This window comes from Rhamphochromis sp. 'chilingali' (genome assembly GCF_963969265.1).
Source record: "Rhamphochromis sp. 'chilingali' genome assembly, chromosome: 3".
Taxonomy (NCBI): domain Eukaryota; kingdom Metazoa; phylum Chordata; class Actinopteri; order Cichliformes; family Cichlidae; genus Rhamphochromis; species Rhamphochromis sp. 'chilingali'.
In genome coordinates this window covers 5,456,604-5,479,140 of record NC_137931.1, presented here as the reverse complement: position 1 = coordinate 5,479,140, position 22,537 = coordinate 5,456,604, and the positions used below count along the sequence as shown (strand labels likewise).

The window sequence follows — 22,537 nt, the reverse complement described above, 5'->3', positions numbered from 1 at the left end:
CTTTAATGGTCTTTAAATAAAAGAAATAAAAGGTTATCTTTAGAATGAAATAAAGATTATTTTTTAAGGTGTGAAATTATTTAAAAACTGTTACAGAAAATTAAAAACCACAGTTAAAGTAATTAAAGATTAAAGGATTTATCACAATTATTATATCTGTGAGATTAAATACAACACATATTAGTGAATGATTTTGTTTGTTTCTCAATCGGGGGGGGGGGGGGGGTTGGGTATTCAGTATTTGTAAAAACGTGTTACTGACATGTAAAACTGCTTAAACCGTGAAGAAGAACAAAATCTGGCCGGTAGCTCCATGCCCTCCTGGGTTTTAAATGCACCTTAGAACACATATGCATCAACACTACAATGAGCGGGTGGAGGGAGGTTTGGAGTCTTCTCTCACCCCCGTTCTCTGCGGCCTGCTGGAGCGGGGGGGGCTAGGAGGAGGAGTTGGCCGTCCGACTGCGGTCTGGAGTGTGGGGCCTCCCTGCTGCTGCGGAGTCGGGGCGGTCTGCCTCCCCCCACCGCAGGGAAAAGGGTAACACCACCTGGGTCTGGGTGCAGTTCCCCCCTCCAGGGGCAAGGGTACCCAGACCCGGTTCGTAGAGTACGCTTGGGGAGTGTGATCGTGTGTACAGCGTCTCTTTATGTCTGTCTCCACGTTGGTTGAGTGTGGAGTAAGTGCATATGAGAGCATGAGGGTGGGAATGGATGTTTGTATCTGTGTGTGCCTGTATGTCTGTGTCTATATGTCAGGTTGGGTGTCAGACGCCACCTCTCTGGGGACATCTCAGGCCCTCCAAGGTTTGGAGGTCTATCTCCCCCTACCACCACTTCCCCTGCCAGTGGCGGACCCCCTCAGACATCGGTGCGTTGGTGGTTCTTTGTGTCTGGGGATGGGCATCCAGGTATACACCGGCTCACTCCTTGGCGGCCGCTTATCGGGGCCTGGAGCCTGGGGCTCGCTCGGGCCACTTTGGAGGTGGGGTGCCCCCGGCCTCTCGGCCTGGGGCTCAGTCACTCAGGCACAGCTGGCTGCCGGCGGAGCTCACGGGCGCGTCACTGCAACTCCCCCTGGCTTCTGCTCCGCGGCTGCTGAGTGAGCCCTCATCTGGGACTCTCCTCAGCTCTTTCCGGGACAGTGGCGCGGCTGCCCCTCTGTTGGTCTTCCTTGGTCTCTTGTGTTCTGGGGGCCTCTGGATGTCTGGAGTTTTGATCTCCTCCATACCTGCTTCATGCCCTGGAGGACGGGGCTGTGGCCCCCCCACACCCTCTAGCAGATCATTACATGAAGGAACCTTTTAAAAAAACAAGCGCGTCCATGCTCACAGGTGTACACACTGGTGCTCACACCCACAAACTACACCCTTTTTGGCTCCTACCTCAAAGCACACTGTGTTCTGTTGATCTTATGTGCTGCACAATAATGTTTAATATTTAGTATTTACTGTCATATTCCCATATATCATTGTGATGTTGTTTATTCTATTACTCTCGTTTTCTTCTGCTTGTTTTCTTTTTTCTTTCTCAACAGGTGATCCAGGTGATTGATATATGCATTTTTTTCTCTGCTTATTCTGTTGGTTTTTGTCTTTTGCCCTTCTCCCCCGTCCCTCTTCTCAGCTGTTTCTCTTTCCCTCTTTCTTTCTCCCCTTCTTTCCCCCAGTCAAGTCTGTCCCGTATTCAGCAAGTGAAAATAAAATAAACAATAAAAGGTGAATCAAATGGACCATTACGGCAAGGCTGGGATGGTCAATTTGGTAAAGTAAATCCGTTGGGCATCTTTGTTTGCCTTTAGACAACAATTCTGATGGCAAAAGAGCCAAACGGGACAGGCAAAAAAAAGAAAAGAAAGAAGAACAAAATGTGTCTGTAGCGAGTGCTGATGTTAAACAAATAAATACACAGAACAGAAAGCTTCAAAAACAAAGTGTGTGTGTGTGTGTGTGTGTGTGTGTGTGTGTGTGTGTGTGTGTGTGTGTGTGTGTGTGAGAGAGAGAGAGAGAGAGAGAGAGGTTATTCATGTAGGTATTATTTAGATCTATTGTAGCCCATTTTTTCCTGTCAGAGGGAGGGAGGATGATTTAGATTCTTCTGTAGCTCATAATCAACAGCAAATAGTTTATTCTTTTATTTTGTTCAAGGAATAAAGGAATAAACCATTAATTACCATTAATAAACTTCTTTTTTTTTTAATGACAACATTTAAGAGGGTCGGACCAAGTTTAACTGCACATTTAAATCTCTGAGATATTTCATCTAAGAAAAAGAAGTGCAGTTTTAAAAGTACGTCTTACTTTTTTCCACATGCAAGAAATGTTGTTGCAATAAATGAAAAAAAAGTGTCAGCAGGACCAGACGGCATCCCAGGTCGTATCCTCAGAGTCTGCGCATACCAGCTAGCTCCTGTGTTCACTGAGATATTCAACATCTCTTTATCTCAGTCGGTGATCCCCACATGCTTCAAAGAGTCCATCATTGTTCCTGTCCCGAAGAAACCCCACCCTGCTTCTCTCAATGACTATCGCCCTGGAGCCCTCACCTCAGTAGTGATGAAGTGCTTTGAACGCCTGGTCAGAGACTTCATCATTTCTTCACTACCAGACACACTGGACCCACTACAGTTCGCTTACCGTCCAAATCGTTCCACAGACGATGCCATCTCTCATCTCCTCCACACATCACTCACTCACTTGGACACTAGAAGGGGGAATTATGTTAAAATGCTCTTCATAGACTACAGCTCTGCATTTAACACCATAATTCCCTCCACACTCACCACCAAGCTGGAGCACCTGGGACTCAGCTCATCTATGTGTCAGTGGGTCTCCCAACTTCCTAACTGGCAGACCACAGGCAGTAAGGATGGGCGGACATGTCTCAGCCTCCACCACTCTCAGCACTGGAGCCCCCCAGGGGTGTGTTCTGAGCCCCCTGCTGTACTCTTTGTACACATATGACTGTGTGGCCACTACCAGCTCCACCACCATCATCAAGTTTGCTGACGACACCGTCGTGGTGGGCCTGATCTCTGATAACAACGAGACGGCCTACCTGAAGGAGATTAGGAATCTGGAGAACTGGTGCCAGAGGAACAACCTCCTTCTAAACGTCAGTAAGACAAAGGAGCTGATAGTGGACTTCAGCACTAAGCAGGAGAGGAACTACCAGACCCCCGTCATCAACGAGTGCCCAGTGGAGAGGGTGGACAGCTTCAAATACCTCGGAGTTCACATCACGCAGGACCTGTCATGGTCCTGTCACATCAACACCGTGGTGAAAAAGGCCCGTCAGCGTCTCTACCACCTCAGACGCTTGAGAGACTTCCAACTGCCCTCCAAGGTGCTCAGGAACTTTTACTCGTGCACCATAGAGAGCATCCTGACGGGAAACATCTTAACCTGGTTCGGGAACAGCACCATGCAGGACAGACGAGCTCTACAGAGGGTTGTGCGATCAGCTGAGCGCACCATCCGCTCCGAGCTCCCTGACCTGCACTCAATCTACAGCAGGCGGTGCTGGACCAAGGCCAGGAAGATGGTGAAGGACCTCAGCCATCCCAACAACAGACTGTTCTCTCTGTTGAGGTCAGGAAAGCGATTCCGCTCCCTGAAGACCAACACAGAGAGACTGAGGAGGAGCTTCTTCCCGCAGGCGATACGGTCTCTCAATCACACCACCACACAGTACTGACCCACACATATGGTTCTTACACACACACTGGACTTTCTGGACATTGTTTTCACTTCATCACTTAAATCACTTTAAGCATATTTGCACTGCACAAGACATAATGTGGATTGCACAACACTGGACATTGTATTCTTCATTTCCAGTTAATACTTGTACAGCTGCTGTTATTGTGTATATAATATTTATATTTCTCATACATTCTTACCGGTATATAGTTCTATATTGTGTATTGGTGTATTTTGTTGTACAGTTATTTTATTTTTAACTTTAATTCATATATTTTATCTTATTCTTTCCCAGTTAAATTTACCCTTCATTCTAATTTGTGTTGTACAGTTATTTCATTTTTAACCTTAATTTATATTTTATTCCTTCCTAGTTAAATTTACACTTTTTAATTTTTCATATTTATTTCCTATCTTATTCATAGCCTTTTCCTTTTTTTTCCCTTTAGGTCACGAGCAGTTGTCCAAGCATTTCACTGCATATCGTACTGTGTATGACTGTGTACGTGACAAATAAAATTTGAATTTGAATTTGTTTGGGGGCTTAGATTGTATAAAATAAATACAATTAAATATTTCTTAAATATTTAGATGTTTCAATGTTCACAGTGGAGGGATATATTAGCAGGAAAACTTGTAAAATGAAAAAATCTGAATCAGAATCAGAATAGTGTTTATTGGCCAAGTATATGTGCAGACACATACAGGGAATTTGGTTCCGGTAGATGGTGGCTCTCAAGCACAGCAATGTAAATCACACACACACACACACACACACACACACACACACACACACACACACACACACACACACACACACGTGTCTATATATACACATTACACATACATACACAAAGCTGTGTAAACCAACTATAAATAACGAATCTACTTATATACATAAAATACAGAAATGAATGAGGTGGAATGAATACTACAAAATGTACATAAGGTGCAGCTGCAGTCTGGCAGTGGGAGCAGTGTGACAGGTCAACTGTTAAGAAGGGAGATGGCGAGGGGAAAGAAACTGTTCCTGTGTCGGGTGGTCCTGGTCTGCAGGCTTCTGTACCGTCTGCCAGAGGGCAGCAGATCAAAAAGTCTGTGTCCAGGGTGTGAGGGGTCTGTGATGATTTTCCCTGCCCGTTTCCTGGTTCTTGAGAGGTACAGATCCTGGATGGAGGGCAGGGGGGCGCCGATGATCCTTTCTGCTGCCCGTACAGTCCGCTGCAGTCTGCTCCTGTCCTGTTTAGTGGCTGCTCCATACCAGACTGTGATGGAGGAGCACAGGACAGACTCGATGACCGCAGTGTAGAACTGGATCAGCAGCTCCTGTGGAAGACTGTACTTCCCCAGTTGTCTCAGGAAGTACATCGTCTGCTGGGTCTTTTTGAGGATGGCGTTGATGTTGGTCTCCCACTTCAGGTCCTGGGAGATGGTTGTACCCAGGAACTTGAAGGTCTTCACAGTTGACACAGGGCTGTCTGATATGGTGAGGGGGAGCAGAGTTGAGGGATGTCTCCTGAAGTCCACTGTCATCTCTACAGTCTTAAGAGTGTTCAGCTCCAGATTGTGCTGACTGCACCAGAGTACCAGCCGCTCAACTTCTTGCCGGTATGCAGACTCATCACCATCTTGAATGAGGCCAATGACAGTGGTGTCATCTGCAAACTTTAGGAGTTTGACAGCCGAGTTCTTGGAGGTGCAGTCGTTAGTGTAGAGGGAGAACAGGAGTGGTGAGAGGACACATCCTTGAGGGGCACCAATACTGAGGGACCGGGTTTCAGAGGTGATCTCCCCCAGCCTCACTTGTTGCTTTCTATCTGTCAGGAAGCTGGTGATCCACTGACAGGTAGCTGGTGACACGCTGAGCTGGGAGAGTTTGGAGGAGAGAAGTTCAGGCACAATGGTGTTAAAAGCCGAACTAAAGTCCACAAACAGGACCCTGGCATAAGTTCCCGGGCAGTCAAGGTGTTGCAGGATGTAATGCAGCCCCATGTTCACTGCATCATCCACCGACCTGTTTGCCCGGTAGGCAAACTGCAGAGGGTCCAGCTGGTGGCCTGTAATGTCTTTCAGATGGGCTAACACCAGTCGTTCGAAGGATTTCATGACCACAGACGTCAAGGCGACAGGTCTGTAGTCATTCAGTCCTGTGATGGTGGGTTTCTTGGGAACAGGGATGATGGTGGAGCGTTTGAAGCAGGAGGGAACTTCACACAGCTCCAGGGATCTGTTGAAGATGCGAGTAAAGATGGGAGCCAGCTGTTCAGCACAGGTTTTGAGGCAGGAGGGTGAGACGCCATCTGGTCCGGGGGCTTTCCTGGGCTTCTGTTTCTGGAATAGTCGGCTCCCATCCTGAGTGTGTATTCTTAGTTTCAGGGAGGAGGAAAGGGGGGTGAGAGGTGTGGTGGAGGTCGTTGAGTCTGGATTGGGGAGGGTGGGGGTAGTCGTTGAGTCTTGATTGGGGAGGGTGGTGGTGGTCGTTGAGACTGGATTGGGGAGGGGGGGGTGAAGGGGGGAGAGGTGGAAGGTGTGTTGGGGGTCAATGTCTGAAGCAATGTCCCTGGGGAGGGGAGGGTGGGGCGTGGGAGTCTGTCCGTCTCAAACCTGCAATAGAAAGTGTTTAACTCGTTGGCTAGGTCTTTGTTTGCTTCAATAGTGGGTGGGGGGCGTCTGTAGCTGGTGATTTCCTGCAGGCCCCTCCACACTGATGCAGGGTCGTTGGCTGAGAGCCGTTCTTCCAGCTTCTGCTTTTAGCTGCTTTGATCTCCTTGGTCAGTGTGTTCCTGGCTTGCTTGTACAGGACCCTGTCACCACTTCTGTAAGCGTCCTCCTTGGCCTTACGAAGATGTTGGAGTTTAGGAGTGAACCATGGTTTATTGTTGTTGTATGTGCAAAAGGTCTTTGTTGGCACACACACGTCTTCACAGAAACTGATGTATGATGTCACAGTGTCCGTGAGCTCATCTAGGTTCTCAGATGCAGCTTCAAAAACAGTCCAATCAGTGGAGTCAAAACAGTCCTTCATTTCCTGCTTTGCTGCGTTAGTCCACTTCTTCACAGTTTTGACTACAGGCTTGGCACGTTTGAGTTTTTGCCTATAAACTGGAATAAGATGGACCATGCAGTGATCAGAATGTCCCAAAGCTGCCCGGGGCACAGAGCGATAGGCATCTTTTAGAGTGGTGTAGCAGTGATCCAGTATGATGTTGTCCCTGGTGGGGCAGTCTATATGCTGTCTGTATTTAGGGAGTTCGTAGTTTAGGTTTGCTCTGTTAAAATCCCCAAGAATAATTGTAAAGGAATCCGGGAATTTCCTCTCCAGGGTGGTAATCTGGTCAGCCAGCTCGGACAGTGCGTTGTTCGCGTTGGCCTGTGGAGGGATGTAAACTCCGACCAGCATGAAGGAAGTAAACTCCCGCGGTGAATAAAAAGGTTTACAGTTGATGAAAAAACTTTCCAAGTGTGGGCTGCAGTGTTTCTGTAACACTGTGACATCAGTACACCAACCTTCATTAATGTAGAAGCAGACTCCACCACCCTTTGTTTTCCCTGAGAGCTCTGTTTCGCGGTCCGCCCGGTGAAGTTGGAAGCCCGGCAGATTTAAGACAGCGTCTGGGACTCGCTCACTGAGCCAGGTTTCAGTGAAGCAGAGGGCAGCAGAGCGTGCAAAGTCCTTGTTAGTCCGGTTTAAGAGCAGTAATTCGTCGACTTTGTTTGGAAGAGAGCGGAGATTCGCGAGGTGAATGGAGGGGAGTGCCGTGCGGAATCCTCGCCGACGTAGTTTCACCAGCGCGACTCCCCCGTCTACGTCTTCTCCAGGAGCCACAGAGAGCTGCTGCACCTCCAACTAAAATCTCCAAAAAACTTTCCGGGTTTGTGAAAAATGGATAAGAACTATAGTGAGACGACTGCCTGATGTTTAGCAGTTGATCTCTGGAGAAAGTGATGTGGTCTGAGTGACCAAAAGCGCAGAAAATAAACAGAAACAAGAAAAGTGCGAGAGAGCGCAGTACCGAGGCTGCCATCCGCGGCGCCATCTGGTTAAATATGGTTAAAAGTCCAAAATTTCTGCCCTCCTTCACATTTTCAAAAGCGATCCAGTGGCCAGATTGTAGTCTTTGCCAGGCCAATTCTGGCCCGTGGGCCTAATGTTTGACACCCCTGCCTTAACCCCTACATTTAGGAGATACTCTTTTATTCTTTGGGGTCTATTTTGCTGGAAGGATTAAGCTACACTTCCCAAAATGTTCCCTGGAGAAGGAAAACTCGCTGTGAATCAATAAGAAAAGAGGTTTCTTAGACCTGATGAAACATTTCCATCCTGATTCCTGAAGAGATTATTCTGTTTTAGGGCAATATTACCTCCATCCAGTGTATATGATAGTGATGGGAAATTATATGCTGTGGCTTTATTGAGGGACTTGCATGCAGAAGTAGTGCTGTCCAGGATTTGATACAATATCTTAATGCATTCCTCTGGTAATGCTTCTTGTGGACAAGGATACATGCATGTGAGTGGATGCAGGTGACACGTTGTCACTCTTCCAATGAAAAGCAAAAAAAAAAAAAGTCAGCTAGATGCAGCATGCATGAAGGCAGCTAGCTGCTAGAAATCCATGTAAACAATCCTGGATCAAAAACAATGTGCTCTCCAGTGTTGGAGAAGACTTACACATGACATTTGTTAGCATGTACACACTGAGCTTTGGTGTGTAACAGAATGTAAGCAGAAAAAAACCCAGAATATATTTGGAGTTCTGTAATACTCTGTAAGACCAAACGAGTGCACAGTGGATCAGCTGCTGTGTACACAGCCTGCCTCGCACGCTGAAGACACTGTTCAAAGTGAAAAACAACAGAAAAACAAGAGAGACTTTGTTCCAGTGAGATCAGCTGTCACGTCTATGAGTTCTCATGCCACACTTGAATTTGACCTCTTTGTGCAGGTGGCGTGGTGCTCTGCTGGTTTGCACCGTCGCCTCACAGCAAGAAGATCCTGGGTTTGAATCCATGAGCCAGCTGGAGCCTTTCCGTCTCCCTGCACCTGGGTGGCCTCTATACAGATACAAACACATGTATCAGTTGGTGATTCAAAGCTGTGTGAATGTGGGTGTGACTGGCTGTCTTTCACTCTGTGTTAGCCCTGTGATAGGTAAGAGGAACAGTGTACCCTCTCCCCCACCCTGTAAAGTGTCCACACTGCATTCTTAAGACAATATCTACCCGCAGACATGCAAGCGTCCACCATAACCAGCTCTGAGGCAAGTCATGTGGCAGTGGGTGTGTACAGGAGTGTGTTTCAGTGAAATACGCACACATTCTTTCACAGGGAAACACATAACAGTAAGGCTGTGATGTCATTAACTGAATCAATCTGGTACCTGATAATATCCTAGCAGGGTAAAACCTTCACCTTCAGATCATCTACAGTCCCTGGATTTGGTTATATTTTCCAGTTATGTTTCCCTGTTTTCGTCTCTCTTTATGTGTTTCTATCAGTGTTCCTCTCCGTGACCAGAAGGTGGTGTTCTAGCTCCATATTTTCTGAATAAGTGACTTCATACGGTCTAAAACGAATCATAACTGAGGTTGCTGGTCGGAATAACAGTCAGCGAAACCAGAGGTGGTGCCAAGACTCCATGACCTAGTTAATAACTGATAGAGTAGTGGTGCAATAACATAAACCTGCGTGTGTGCGTATGTGTCAGATTGAACAGATGTTGTGCGACAACAGAGTCTCCAGTGTTGGACCACATACAGTACCAGGCTGCACACGCACACTTTAAAATTAGAAAGCACCAACGCAGATGACCTACGAAGTCTTAACCCTTGACCCCAAGGTTGCAAAACCAAAGTCCTCACCTCCTCTTGGCCCCTTGCTTCTTTCTCTGTCTCCGTGCTGTGAACTTTGCCCTGCCCAGTGGCTTTGTGTAAGCAGACAGCATGGGTTTGGCCACAGGACTGTAACTGACAACTGGGATGTGTCAGTGCTGGTGAAAGGGCAGGCCACAGGGAAAATGAAAATGGGAGAAATGTTAGCATGCAAACAAGGCGGCAGGCGTTTTGGAAGGGAAGTACATAGATTTTTGCGGATTCTTTTAGCCTCCAAATATATGCGGTTTGTTCATGGAACTGACTATAATGACCATATTGCTTATATAATAGTAAAAATAACAATAGATTGCCTTTGGAAGACCTGAGGAATCATGTTAACAGTAGAAGTTTCAGCCCCCACCTTCCTTTTACACTTCTCCTGTGGCCTGTGCCATAAATTCCTAGGTGCCCCCCCACCCCAACCTTTCTCTGTACTCCTAATTTAGTGTACTGGCCCTTTATCACTGCCGATTTTCAAATGTTTATAGTTATTTTCCAAATAAGCTTTATTATTATTATTATCATAAAGCATCCTGGGTATCAAAGTATCAATTTCAACACATCATGAAAGCAACATTACTGTAGAGAGAAATCAATCAAATGTATCAATTATTATACACAAGGAGCTGCTGTATTAGCCTGGGCTGGTAGGTCGATATTAAAGGATAATCGCTGGAGATTGAGCTGCTGTAATTGAAGCTCTGTGATGGAGAAATCCATCATATCATCACTGGACTGTGCCCGACGTGTAACACAGACTGCGATCTTCGCTATTAAAACTTGTGGCACAGCAAGAATGATGTGGGAATCTCTCTCTCCACCTGGGACCTCCCTGTTTCCCTCCACCCCTCCTCCAGACCGTCACCTAACTTCCGGCCACTCTCTCTCTCGCTCTCTCTCACCTCTATCAGCCTCACCCCCCTCTCTATGTAGCTCGTCCCAGTTCCCACACACAGAGACACACATTACACCGGTTCAGTGTAAGTGCCATGTAAACGCTCTCCCCCCGGACCCGGACTTTCGGCTCGCTGGATCAGAAACCGCGGTGTGTGCATCCGTTTTGCGTAGCGGCTCCGCCCGGTGTGCGGTGCGGACTGACTGCACACATCTGAGAGTTTTATTGGATTGCCCGACAGCGGCGGGAGAGGACTGGTCTTACCCCCAACGCGGGACAAAGAAAGCGGGGGGAAATTAAGGAAAAAGGATAAGAGTGGAATAAGAGAGGAGGGAACATGGATAAGTGTCTTTTCGCATTCGCTTTCGGGCTTTTGATGCTCGGTAAGAGACCTTTCTTTGCTTGACTATATTGATGGTCAATTAACTCCGATAGATGTCGGCATTCTCTGGTCGCGAGAAGCCAGTGTTGTACTCCGTTTTGAAATCTGACGATTTAATATGTTTCGGTTGTCTATCAGCGAACATCCATTTTAAAACATCATTTAAACCATTTTCCGCATATTTAACACCACCTATATAATTCGGCATATAGCCAACCCATCAACTATCACTTATTTTTAATGGATTTGTAACTTTGCAATTGGCTCCCGCTGCTAGTGCTGTGGATTTGGATGGAATAAGTTTGCGAGGGCAGCAAGCTAGCCTCCTTAAAAACTTGAAATTTCAGTGAAACAGAAGTGTCGGTTGGTGTATTGGGTTAGGCCGAATTGAAAAGTCAATCCAAGAGATTGAAAATCAATGACCGAGTTGTTATCTGAGACGCGGCTGGGTGTGACTGATAGAGTTACGTAAAAATGTATTGTTTTTAAATGAAGCTCGTCACGGTAAAAATTTGCACCTACTTCCTCCATAAAAAATTTTTTTTCAGTGTCGACCTTCTCATACAGGTGTGTTAAGCGAACGTTTTGAAGTCATTTCCACCAGTGATAATTTATTTGGTGTGTATTTTTTTTAAATAAAATTATGTAAACGTGTTATAAATACTTTATTCTATTTAACGGTAGGGCTTAGGAGAAAAAAGGGACTAAAAAGGAAAAAATTCAAGTTTCGGGTGTTCTTCTGTCTCTCAGTCTCTCTCTCCTGTTCAGCTTCTCATTGGCCTAGCAAACTGTGCTCCCATTAAGACCAATTAGCCAACATGAGTTGACATGGTCCCATTAGCCTGCTGAGAAGTCACGGCCCGGCCATAATGATGAGCTGTATTATTATAATCACATCAGACTGGTCTGAGCCAAAGTGCCAAGCCAGACCAAGCCGGTGTTAGGCTGGTTTTCTCCACAGGGACAAACCAGGGCCTGTTCACTGGCATACCTGGATACTGCAGTTGCCATATGTTTATGAGCATAACCATGACTGCCACAGGGTTTCTCCAGTATATATGTGTGTGTGTGTGTGAGAGAGAGAGAGAGTTGGGGACTTGGCTTAAATTAGTGCAGTGTAAGATGATCAGATGCTGCCAGCGCTCATGCTGTGTGTATTCTGACTCCACACAAGGAGAAAGCGACTATAATATGCAAAATACTGTCAGGCTTCAGGTAACACAACATCACATAACCGACTATTGATCTGTTTCTGGTTGCAGGGCTTAAAGATCACTTGCTGTGTGACCTCAGGTAGTCCCTACAGAGCCTGGTCCCATCTTAGGTTTCCCAAATGTCCCATGTACAGCCATACCCATAAAGAGGAGGAAGCCTCTTAGTGCAAATCCATCAAAATTAAATCTAGGATAACGGGACAACTGATCCATCTGTTAGTGTTTAATTAACAGTCATCGATGAAAGTTTAGAAAGTCTTAACCCTGACACTGGATGAATCCAGATCCAGTGTTTCACCCTGGAGCTGGGGATGAGTTCTTCAATCTCCTCGATCTTTGCAAACTCAACCTCAAAGAGTTTTATTTTCTTTTTAAGATGATGTATTACTTTAAGAGAGCATTCAGTCAGAGATCACACATTAAAATCAAAGAAGCACTGCATACATGTGCAAAAGAGAGTTGTCACATGTCACAAAACTAAGTAGACCCTTACTGCTTCCCAAAGAATTAGGGAATGTTATGTAGCCAAGTATGGCTTGTTTGGAAAAGTTGGTGGGAGAAAGCCTTTTCTCTGTAAAAGAACAGAACAGCTTAGGTTTGCAAAGTTTAATCTGAGCGAACTGCAAGACTTCTCAAACATAATACACAGCACGTTTGTTGAAAAGCCAAACACCCCATACCAACTGTCAGCACGATGATTTGGGATTGTTTGCAGCCATGGCCCCGGGCACATTGCAGTCATTGAGTTGCCCATGGATTTCTCTATATACCAAAGTCTTCTAGACTTAAATTTGAGACCATCAGTCAACAGCAAATGATCCAGAGCACAGCAGCAAATCTACAACAGAATGGCTGGAAAAGAATCAAGGTGTTGCAGTGGCCCAGTTAAACTTCAGACTAACTACACTGAAATGCCATGAGGGACCTTAGAGAGCTGTGCATAAAGAAGTACCCAAAAAACTGCAATGACTTGAAGCAACATTGTAAGAAAACAAAGAAAAAAAGACTGTGCCAAACTTTCTCCTTAATGAAAACCAGTACTTTAAGTTATTATTTTCTAAAAGCTACTAATTCATGGGATCTTATTTTGTTCATAGCATAGAGTCCCTTTGAAAAAGCTTTTTCTCATGATTGTATAATGTACCCTAAATGCTGTTGTTACTGTGCAGTAGGGCTGCCACGATTTGTCGACTAATCACGATTACGTCGACTATCAAAATCGTCGACGACTGATTTAATAGTCGACGCGTCGTTTGAAGCTTTGTAAGATCCCAAAAGACGCAGGAATAAGCAGCAGGATTTAAGAGTGTAATAACGGACTGAAACAGAAGATGGCAGCACTGCATGTACAAGGATGCCAGCTGCCGTTAAACCCCGAAGAAGAAGAAGCAGCTGTGTCCCAGAATTCATAGCGCGGCCCAGCTCAGTTTCCAACAATGGCGGCAGCTAGTTAGTTTTAATATTACTCTTATTATTCTTTCTGGGTCACAAAATAAACGTTTAACATATTTTCAGCCGAGAATGTAGCTGTGTAAACCTCAAATATCGGCTCAGTTTATCAGGACACCACGTATTTTCAAAAGCGCTCCGACGTTTTCGGAGACGTCTGTTACCCACTAGCTCGATAGCTAGCCGGGGGCTAGGTCACTAGCGCGGTGAGAACACCGGACTCCCGGCAAATTGTTTTCAAACCCACCGCCATCTTTCGCTACTCAGGTTAAATATATATGAGTCACTTAGATAAATTAAAAATGTTGTTGTTTGGCTTTTTTTTTTTTTTTTTTTTTTTAGTATTTTGTTTGTTCCTGAGTAAATCTGTTTGTCTGAGATTAAAGTTATAGTTTTTACACAGCTGAATAAACGTCAAGCAGACAGCTGATTATCAGAAGTGTGAGATGCTCCAGAATATACTCCGGTGTCCTGTTATATTTTAGATAGCAAGGAGTTTATTAAACTTCACCGAAACAATCTGCAAATTTCATTAAAATTGAATAAACTATCATCTTGTCTTTATTTTTAGTTAGCACCTTAAAAGCTTAAAGCTGTAAGCTAATGATAGTTATATAAGAGCAGATGCATGCTGGTGCAATAAGCTGTAGTTTTACGTCCAGTGGATGATGATCTGATTAGTCGACTAATCGCATAAATAATCGGTGACTAGTCGACTATCAAAATAATCGTTTGTGGCAGCCCTACTGTGCAGTTCTGCCAGATAACTGATCATGTTTTATGTATTTTGTTTTTATCATGCAGAAGATTTTCAGCCCCAGTTTGGTGACCTTTATGCTTATTTAATGACTCTCAGGTCAGGCCAACAGAAATGTTTATGGTGAAGCTCACTGAAAACCAACCAGTTTGTTTTTTTTATAGTGTTCGTCCATATAAATCATGGGATTTTCTGAAAGCTGTGGTGAATCAGAAGTCTGAAATGAGAAGAACACCTATAATACCAGACAGTATCTATTATAGTACTGCCCAAACTATAGATTTAGATTAGCTATCGTACTTATTAATATAGCTAGGTTAAATAATCCCATCAAAGCTTTTGCAATCATCTTTTATTGGAAGAAACTGTTGAACCTGATCGTGACTCAGGGCCCCCAAACCAGTGCTGTTTGTGGTGACTCATTGCAATGTTTCGACACATAGTCATGAATTACAAGGAAAAAAGGAAATTAGAGACTTGGTGTCACAGTCTGATGCCTTATTTTATATAGGAAGGGTTTTTTTCTTTTTCAGATAAGAAAACTCAGCTGGAAGCAGAAAAATCAAACGAGGTCAAAAAAGGGGTACAAGCTTAAATTGTAAAATTGCTGACTCTTGCCACCTGTCTGTTAGCAATAGCATAACTGCCTCTAATGAAGCAGAAATAAAACCTCAGCTATAAGACAGAAGAAACAGGTTTCAGGGTTTTTGCTGATAAGATTGACAGTCAGCATCACCTCAACATAAAAAGCCAACTGAGCGTCCAGATGGTGATCCAGACGTGCTCGCTCATTCCAACACAGTGACGTAAAAATATCCAGACATCCCTTTTTTTACAAAATCGTATCTTGTGGGAATTTTCGGGCTCCGCTGGTTCCAATCTTTTATTTTCACAAGAGACCAAAAGTCATACAGGCTGGAAACTAAGTTTGAACATAAATCTCAACAACGTTTTTCCTCTTGGTGATTAATGGCCCTCATGCTGTTTGACCCTTTTGTGTTAATGTACCTTAAAATTAAAAGGGAAGCAAAGTTTTTGGTTGCATCACGTGATCGTAACTTAGCATTAGCTAAGGAAGTAATTTAAATGGCATGTGGAGGAGATCTGCTTGCTGCTGGCTTCGCCTTGGTGGTGCAGAAAACCTCAGTGAGCCTCAGGTGCTCCTTGTAGTGGATGTTCACTGTTAGCATCACATTGTCATTTGAGACCAAACTGTCAACCATGCATGTCTGATGTGAAGATGGAGACAGATTAAACTGTAGACCACTGTAGACAGACAGTGAACTGGAACAGTAGGTTTCATATGCTTCTTACTTCCATGTTACTTGCAAAGCAGAAAAAAGCCCACACTCAGCAGGCTCACACATGCACTCACACCGCCAGGCCAACTGCCAAAACATAAGAATTGAACCTCTCACAAATATTGATGGCTCATGCAAGCACAGGGCTTTTTCTTGAAGTACTGTGTTTTTTTTCCTGATCCATTTATAGGTTTAAGGGTTTAAAGATAGAAGACATGACTTTTGCTGTAAAAATCCTCCTTTGCTTGCAGACCTCTCAGTATAGAGGTTTTGGTGATGTGTTGATTGGTATATATAGACCTAAAAATACCAAATTAAACTTGGGGTTGCTTTTGAAATTACAATATATGTTGCCAAACAACAGTCTGACCAGGTAGGTCCTGATGACGGCTGAAACTTAATAATTTCTGAGACCTGTTCTGTGAAGTCTATACAGAACTAATTATTAGATTATTTCCCAAACTGTTTGATGATCTGCGTGGTTGTTCTCCTTATTTTTATTAATCTGGCTTCGAACAGAGTGGAAATGCTCCGATTGAAAGGCCATGACCTGACTGCTTAAGTTTCTTGGCCTTCAAGAATATTCAATGCACAGACACACTTTGCAGTGCTGCTGTTCTCATAGTACAGCTGCTGACAAAACGGATGGTAAAAGCAGTTAATTGGAACCTGACTTCAGCAAACCTGAGTTTAAGAATAAAACGGAGGATGTTAAACAGACACCCGTTGCAAACCTTAGCCTATTGAATTGCCGTTCCTCATTATCAGTCCAATGTTTCCTGTACTGTTTAGTCAGCAGGTATAGACACTCCTCATTGGTTGTCATTGTGTCTTTCTGAATGGAGATAATAGGCTAAGTTCTTCAGATTAAACCAAACAAGAGTCTGATGTTTTAGGTTTTGTTTGATTTGCTTTCCACATCCTGTTCACTTTAGTTTCAGTAGGCGAAAGCGTCAAAACTGCTTGGTTAAGATTAAGAAAAGATCCTGATTATAAATCACGTTTTACAAAGCACACAGAAAGGCTAGCTGTCTCCTTTGTAATTTAGATAGCTTCTGGTTTATCAGCGGTTACAATGGAGGATAACTGAATACTGAGCTTGGTAGTAAGTGAAAGCGGGCGCCTACTGATGATGCCTACAGGACTCATTACAGCTGATAAGGGCGTTTCAGTGCGCTGAACTGAGCGCAACAGGGATTGAAGAACTTTTCCTACATAAGGCCTCATAAATTGTATTTTATTGGTATTTTTAATTGTCCCCATAAATTGATTCTCTGCATCTGGATGAAGCGTTTCTAGTGGGAGAAATGTTTCATCAGTCATCAAAGTGACTTCTTCAGTCTGGACTCTTCTGATGAACAGCACTAACTTCCTGGGATGTTCTTACCTGTATGGTACACGATGTTTTTCATGGTGTTTTCACCATCTGTAGAGAAGAAGAACAACACTCAATAGGATTGTGAGCAGGGGCAGACACTACATGTGATAGCTTCAGTAGACATGAGTGGTGTGAAGGTGGCGAGACATCCTCAGTGACGTATCGCACTTGCTTTATGGTGATTACACTTTACTACCATCAGGACGGAGGCACACCTCCTTTGTGAACATCTCGTGCCCTGAGGTCTTTTATAGCTTGTAGTATAACTCTGAACAAACCAAGTTGAAATATGGTAAGACGTGGGTGTTGTGTTTGAGCCGTCTTTAATGCCTGTAACTGTGATGTCTGTATTGTTGTCGTGTTGGTCGTATTTGTCTGACACCTGGCACGAGGCAAAAATGGAATTTCCAAAAGGAGAGTCGACATTAAATTGACACTGTAGTACAAATAGACTAATCTGACTGCATGTTCAGTATCAGCTTTCATATCTGGGTGTCACTTACCAAAAACTACTTACTTTACCATATTATTATTACCCTACATTGAAGATAATGTGCGGATGAGTTTGGTGTGGCTCATTAAAACTAGCTTGATGATGCCGGCATTAATTGGTGTGGACCGCGCCTCACCGACCAGAAAGCACAGTATCGCGTAACTGTACATGTCTCCGTCAGTTCGGCTGTGTTGCTACATGCTCTTACCCAGCTGGAATTCAAGAGTCGAACACTTTGCCGAAGGAGGAATGAAATGCAGATGGTTTGATTTGATACGAGAGGTCTTACAATGTAACCAAACAGCACTAATGATCTGGTACGCAATTGAAGCTAAATTAAAGAGGCGCATATAAGTCTCAGCCTCTCGCTGTTGTTTTCTTCCTTCTCTGAAAGCTGCTGGAGGGCTGTCATAACCAGCGGTTGGTGTTCATGCCAGAGAAAATGATGTGGGTGTGAGCGTGTATAGAAACAAGTGTGTGTGGAGAGAGTGCAATTCAGGTTTCAGCACCGTCATCGTCAATAACGTCAGCACTTCACTCAAGTTCCAACAAGACCTGTGTCTGTGCCTTGGTCTCTGTTTTGTTTGTCTTTAAAAAGGCAACTTCAATTGGTAAAATCTTTCTTCTTTAACTCAGTAGAGTTTGTTAATTGGTTGTCAGACTTGTAGCTTGCTCCCTCTTAAACATTTTTCTTGCCGAATTTATGCGAATACGGCTTATTCTTCATGTAAATTCTATTTTACTTCACATAAGGGTGAATCTTCTTTCATCTTAGAGGTTTTGGATTCCAACTAAGCCTCCAAATATTATTGTTTCCTGTTATAGACTTTTAATCTTTTAAAATGTTTTCTCTGTCCTTCAAGGTGGGTGCTCGGCCCGTGTGGTGACGGTGCCTCCTGGTCCATTAATCCGGGTGGAGGGCCAGCCAGTCTCCATCAGATGTGATGTCAAAGAATACACAGGACCTAGTGAGCAGGTCATTTCCCCAACACACACACACACACCCTTGAATTGAAAGAGTTGATCCTCTGGAGAGTATGAGTATTTAGTGTATTACTTGTGGCCAATAGATTATTAATTGAACTGCATATTCTGTTTATTTGCAGCTGCTAATAGCACTGTCACTAAGGGTCAGATTTTGTCCTCTGGGTTTCTTGCATATACAGGAAAAAGTGAATGGAAGTATACTTTTAAGGCACTTTGTAATGGAATCAGAGTCTCTTACATTATTGGCTCACAAGCCACTAATGACTGTACTCCCATTAAGCTGAATATTATTTTGGTTGGTGACCCCATTGCTCCGGCCCAGTGTTTCTAATTTACTCCGCCTATATTTATGTGTGTGCATCCACTTAACACTCGGATTGTTTGTATCCCTCCTCTGCAGGATTTTGAATGGAATATGTTAAAGGACGCGAAAGGGCAGAAGACAAAGATAATCTCCTCTTTCGACTCTCGCTACTCCGACCAGTCTTACAGCAAGCGCGTGGCGTCTGGCGACATTTCAGTGGTGCGTCTCCAAGACAACGAGGTGGAGCTGAAGATTGCTGAGGTGAAGTTGACGGATGCTGGCTTCTACGAGTGTCAAACACCGAGCACCGACTACGTCATCAGTGGAAATTATATGGCTCAGGTCCAACTCACAGGTATGAAAGTGTGTGTGCGTGCTCACGTGTGCCTTTGTGTGTCTGTGTGTGTGTATTTGCCAATTTTGTCCTTTCAGGATACAAAGCTTCTGATGCAGAGTAGCTGTGTTTTTACTTTGTGTTTGAGGCTATTTGGTTATGCTGGTCCATTTAACAGCTATCCCCCACAACTTACCAATGCTCTGCTGACCATGGATGTGTCCTCTTGCACATGAACACCCCTGCTGGTTTCAGACAATCACTGGCGTATAATTTGGTTTTTGCATAGACACGCGTACCTCGACACAGTGTCACACGCGTGGGGAGCAGATGTCAGGTGGGAATACTTGGCTTATGTCAAATGAGGACCAGGGAGGCACGGATTTGGATGAAGAATATCAAGGAGGAGAAATGTTTAGTTTCATGGTTTATTCTGCTTATAATGTTTGTAATAGCTGCTGTAATTGTCCTTGACGTGTTCTGGGAGGGGAAGGGCACCTGCTGCCAGACAATATTCACCTTGGAAAAAGTTAAAAGTGGTTTATAAATTTTTCCACAGGTCTGTTTGTCAGAGGGAGTTAGGTGATTGCTTCATAATTAAAGACTGATTAAGATGGATTCATATTTTCTTAAAGGTTTTTTTAGACCTCACCTTTTACACCTGCATTGAGTTGCTGCCATGTGATTGGCTGATCAGATATTTGCATTAATGAGTATTTGAACAGATCTACCTAATGAAGTTTTATATTTATGATGAAAATGCTTTGATGGTTCATACCTATGAAGTTACAGTATATCTGAAGAGTCTTAAAATATTTTTTTTTACCATAGTAAACTTCAAAACAGACTTTATTATATGATATAGTTTTAAAAAAGGATAACAATTGACTTCAGCATAATATAAAATAATGTGTTTTCCCGATACCTGATTTTTAGCACTATGTATGCATTGGTCAACTTTCAGATGTATGAAGTTCAGCTAAGTTATCTATGTTTTCATTTTTAGTTTCCATTTGCATTTAGATGCACGGCCGATTCTCTGATGTGTGATCTGTTTCTACCTGTGCTGATGCTAGCAGGACTAAAGCTGATCAAGCAGCAGTAAATATGTGAAGCAAGGCTGAAGGATACACTCATAAAATGAACAGAATCATAAGAATATAACAGCACGAGCACTGCAAATGCAACTAAAACATGTTGACATCAAATGGTATGTTATTTGAAATCTATATGAAATAATGACACATCTATGTTTTCCAATTATTTTTTTTTTTTGTGTATTTATTTAGTTTTTCCACAGTTGTGTAAATCAGTCTGTCTGTGGACTGGTACAGCTGAAAAGCCGACGCAGCCAGTTCCTCTTCGTCTTCTTCTTGGGTTTTTTCTCTGGCACAGTCTTAGCTTCAGTTTCGAGTTCAGCTGGATTGGTAGTTATTGTTTTCTCTCTGTCTTCTGTTTGTTGTAGAGAGTCATGCAGAGACATCTCAGTTGATGTCAGGGAGTCTTCTCCTTCTTCCCTGTCCTGTTCTTTGGTGTCTTTTTCCACCATTAGCTCAGATTTTCCATTTGCTGTGTTGGAATTTTGTTCATTTTGCTCCTGTGTGATTTTAATGTAGGACGCTTTGACTTCTTTCAACTCTTGATAAAGAGTCTCTGCTTTCATGTCATGAAGCTCCTTGTTGGAGCAGAGCTGGGATTTAAGCTCACTGATTTCCATGTTCAGTGTCTCCTGGTCCTGCCTATGTTTATCTTCCTGTTCCTTGAGTTGGTGTTGAGCTTCTAGGAGCTGTTGTTGGAGTGTTCCTATTTGCTCTTGTTGAGTCTTGTGTTGGGCTTCAAATTGAGCCTCCTTCAGACCTACACAGTCCGTGTGTGAAGCCTCTGTGGTTTGTGTAGAAGAATCCACACACTGCTCTGTGGTAGGGTCGCTGACGTCTTCGTGCAGGGCACGGATCATGTCATCCAGCATGACAACTGCTTGGTTGTCCTTTGCTTGAACCTCTGTTTTGCTCTTATCAGGCTTATTATTATCATTAGCCTCCTCCAGTTGCTCTATGAGCTCTTTAATTGTTTCTTCATGCTGTTTTTTGTCGGCGATCATCTGTGCATGAAGTTTGGTCACTTTAGACTGGTAATAAGAAGCCCTCTTACTAGCAGCTACCAGTTTCCAGTAAAGCTCGTTCTGGTGGTTTTGGGAAGCTTGTAGTTGATGCCTGAGAGCAGCAATCTCACAACATGAATCATACTGGACTCTGCCATGATGGGGTATAAATCTGGGATTTGGCTGATGTTGCCACGTCCCTCCATTTGGCCCAGGGTTTTGTCCACTGGCGTTATTCATGTTTGCCTCTGTCTCCATATTCACCTCGTCCTTTGGTTCTGACATAGGGAGGGATCCAGGGTTTTCCCTTTCAGAGGTTCCTTCAGGGTTTCCTGACACTTCTTCATTTCTCAGGTTGCTTCCATCAGCCACGTTGTTTTGGGCTTCTAGAAGAGCCCGAGCATACGCCCGAGTAATCGGTCGTCTGGGTTCTTCAGCCACTCTTTTCTGTTTTTGCCCCCTTTTTTTCTTGCCTTTCACGACCACTTCGGTTTCAACTTGTGCCAGAGGACGTGTTTCAGGATTTGGTGTTTGGGGTTTTTTGAGGTCATTTTCCGATCTTTGCAAAACTGTTATATTTGGGCTCACGACCACTTCCATCTGTGCTTCTGCCATTTTATATGCGTCTGCTTCAGCGTCTGCGTCTGCTTCTGCGTCTCTCTGTGTCTTCCTTATCTTGGTTTTAACAAACAGGTTGTTTCGTAGTTCTGCCACCAAAGAGTTGCAACAGTTGACTGAATTTCTCCTTCCAATGACAGAATGTGATGACATCACAAGTTTTGTGCCTTTGATGACATCACAGGCTTTGTGCATTTGATTCTGTGATTGGATAATTTGAAAATAAACTGCCCACAAATGTACTTTTAAAAAGTCATTTTATTTTGTAGTATATGTTGAATTAACACTATAAAAGCTACTCGACCAGAATTGCAGTTAAAAATAAAACAAAAGCAAAACACAAGTTTTTATAAATGGTTGTTACAAACAAACCAAAGTAGAAGACGACTGTTTAGTGGAAAAATATTAGACATGCTCACTCATAATAACTGTGTAATAATGTAAACTAAGACATGTCGAAAACATTGATATTTAGTTAAAGGTATTTATTCAAACGATCCAATGACCAGCATGTTTTAGTGAATGCCTGTAGGCACTGGGAGCTTGGTGGTTGCCTAGGCGACAATATGTCATCTATGTTTTGTTTTTAATTCAGTTTCACTGGTGAAACTAAGAAACAACAGGCTGTAGAGGGACACGTTAACAGAGCTTTACTAACTCTTACTGTCATATCCAGTGTGGACAAATCTGTATAGATTTATATTAATATATTAATCATTCATTTGAATAACCAAGGATGCAAAATAAATATC

General features: G+C 43.6%; 1 protein-coding gene and 1 long non-coding RNA gene across 2 annotated transcripts in view; one reads left to right on the top strand and one right to left on the bottom strand.

The window, feature by feature from the left end:
* Positions 1 to 8,477: 8,477 nt before the first annotated feature.
* Positions 8,478 to 10,609, bottom strand: LOC308393262. Its single transcript, XR_013970951.1, has 3 exons — positions 10,475 to 10,609; positions 9,561 to 9,688; positions 8,478 to 8,753 (listed from the first exon to the last, which is right to left on the bottom strand). It is a non-coding gene; the product is annotated as an uncharacterized lncRNA (long non-coding RNA).
* ptgfrnb (prostaglandin F2 receptor inhibitor b) overlaps positions 10,507 to 22,537 on the top strand; it is a 75,731-nt gene continuing 63,700 nt past the window's right edge. Inside the window, exons 1-3 of the mRNA XM_080876900.1 lie at positions 10,507 to 10,850; positions 18,305 to 18,417; positions 18,829 to 19,087. Coding sequence (XP_080733026.1) covers positions 10,805 to 10,850; positions 18,305 to 18,417; positions 18,829 to 19,087 — 418 coding nt within the window. The 5' untranslated portion in view covers positions 10,507 to 10,804. The remainder of the gene's footprint in view (positions 10,851 to 18,304; positions 18,418 to 18,828; positions 19,088 to 22,537) is intronic.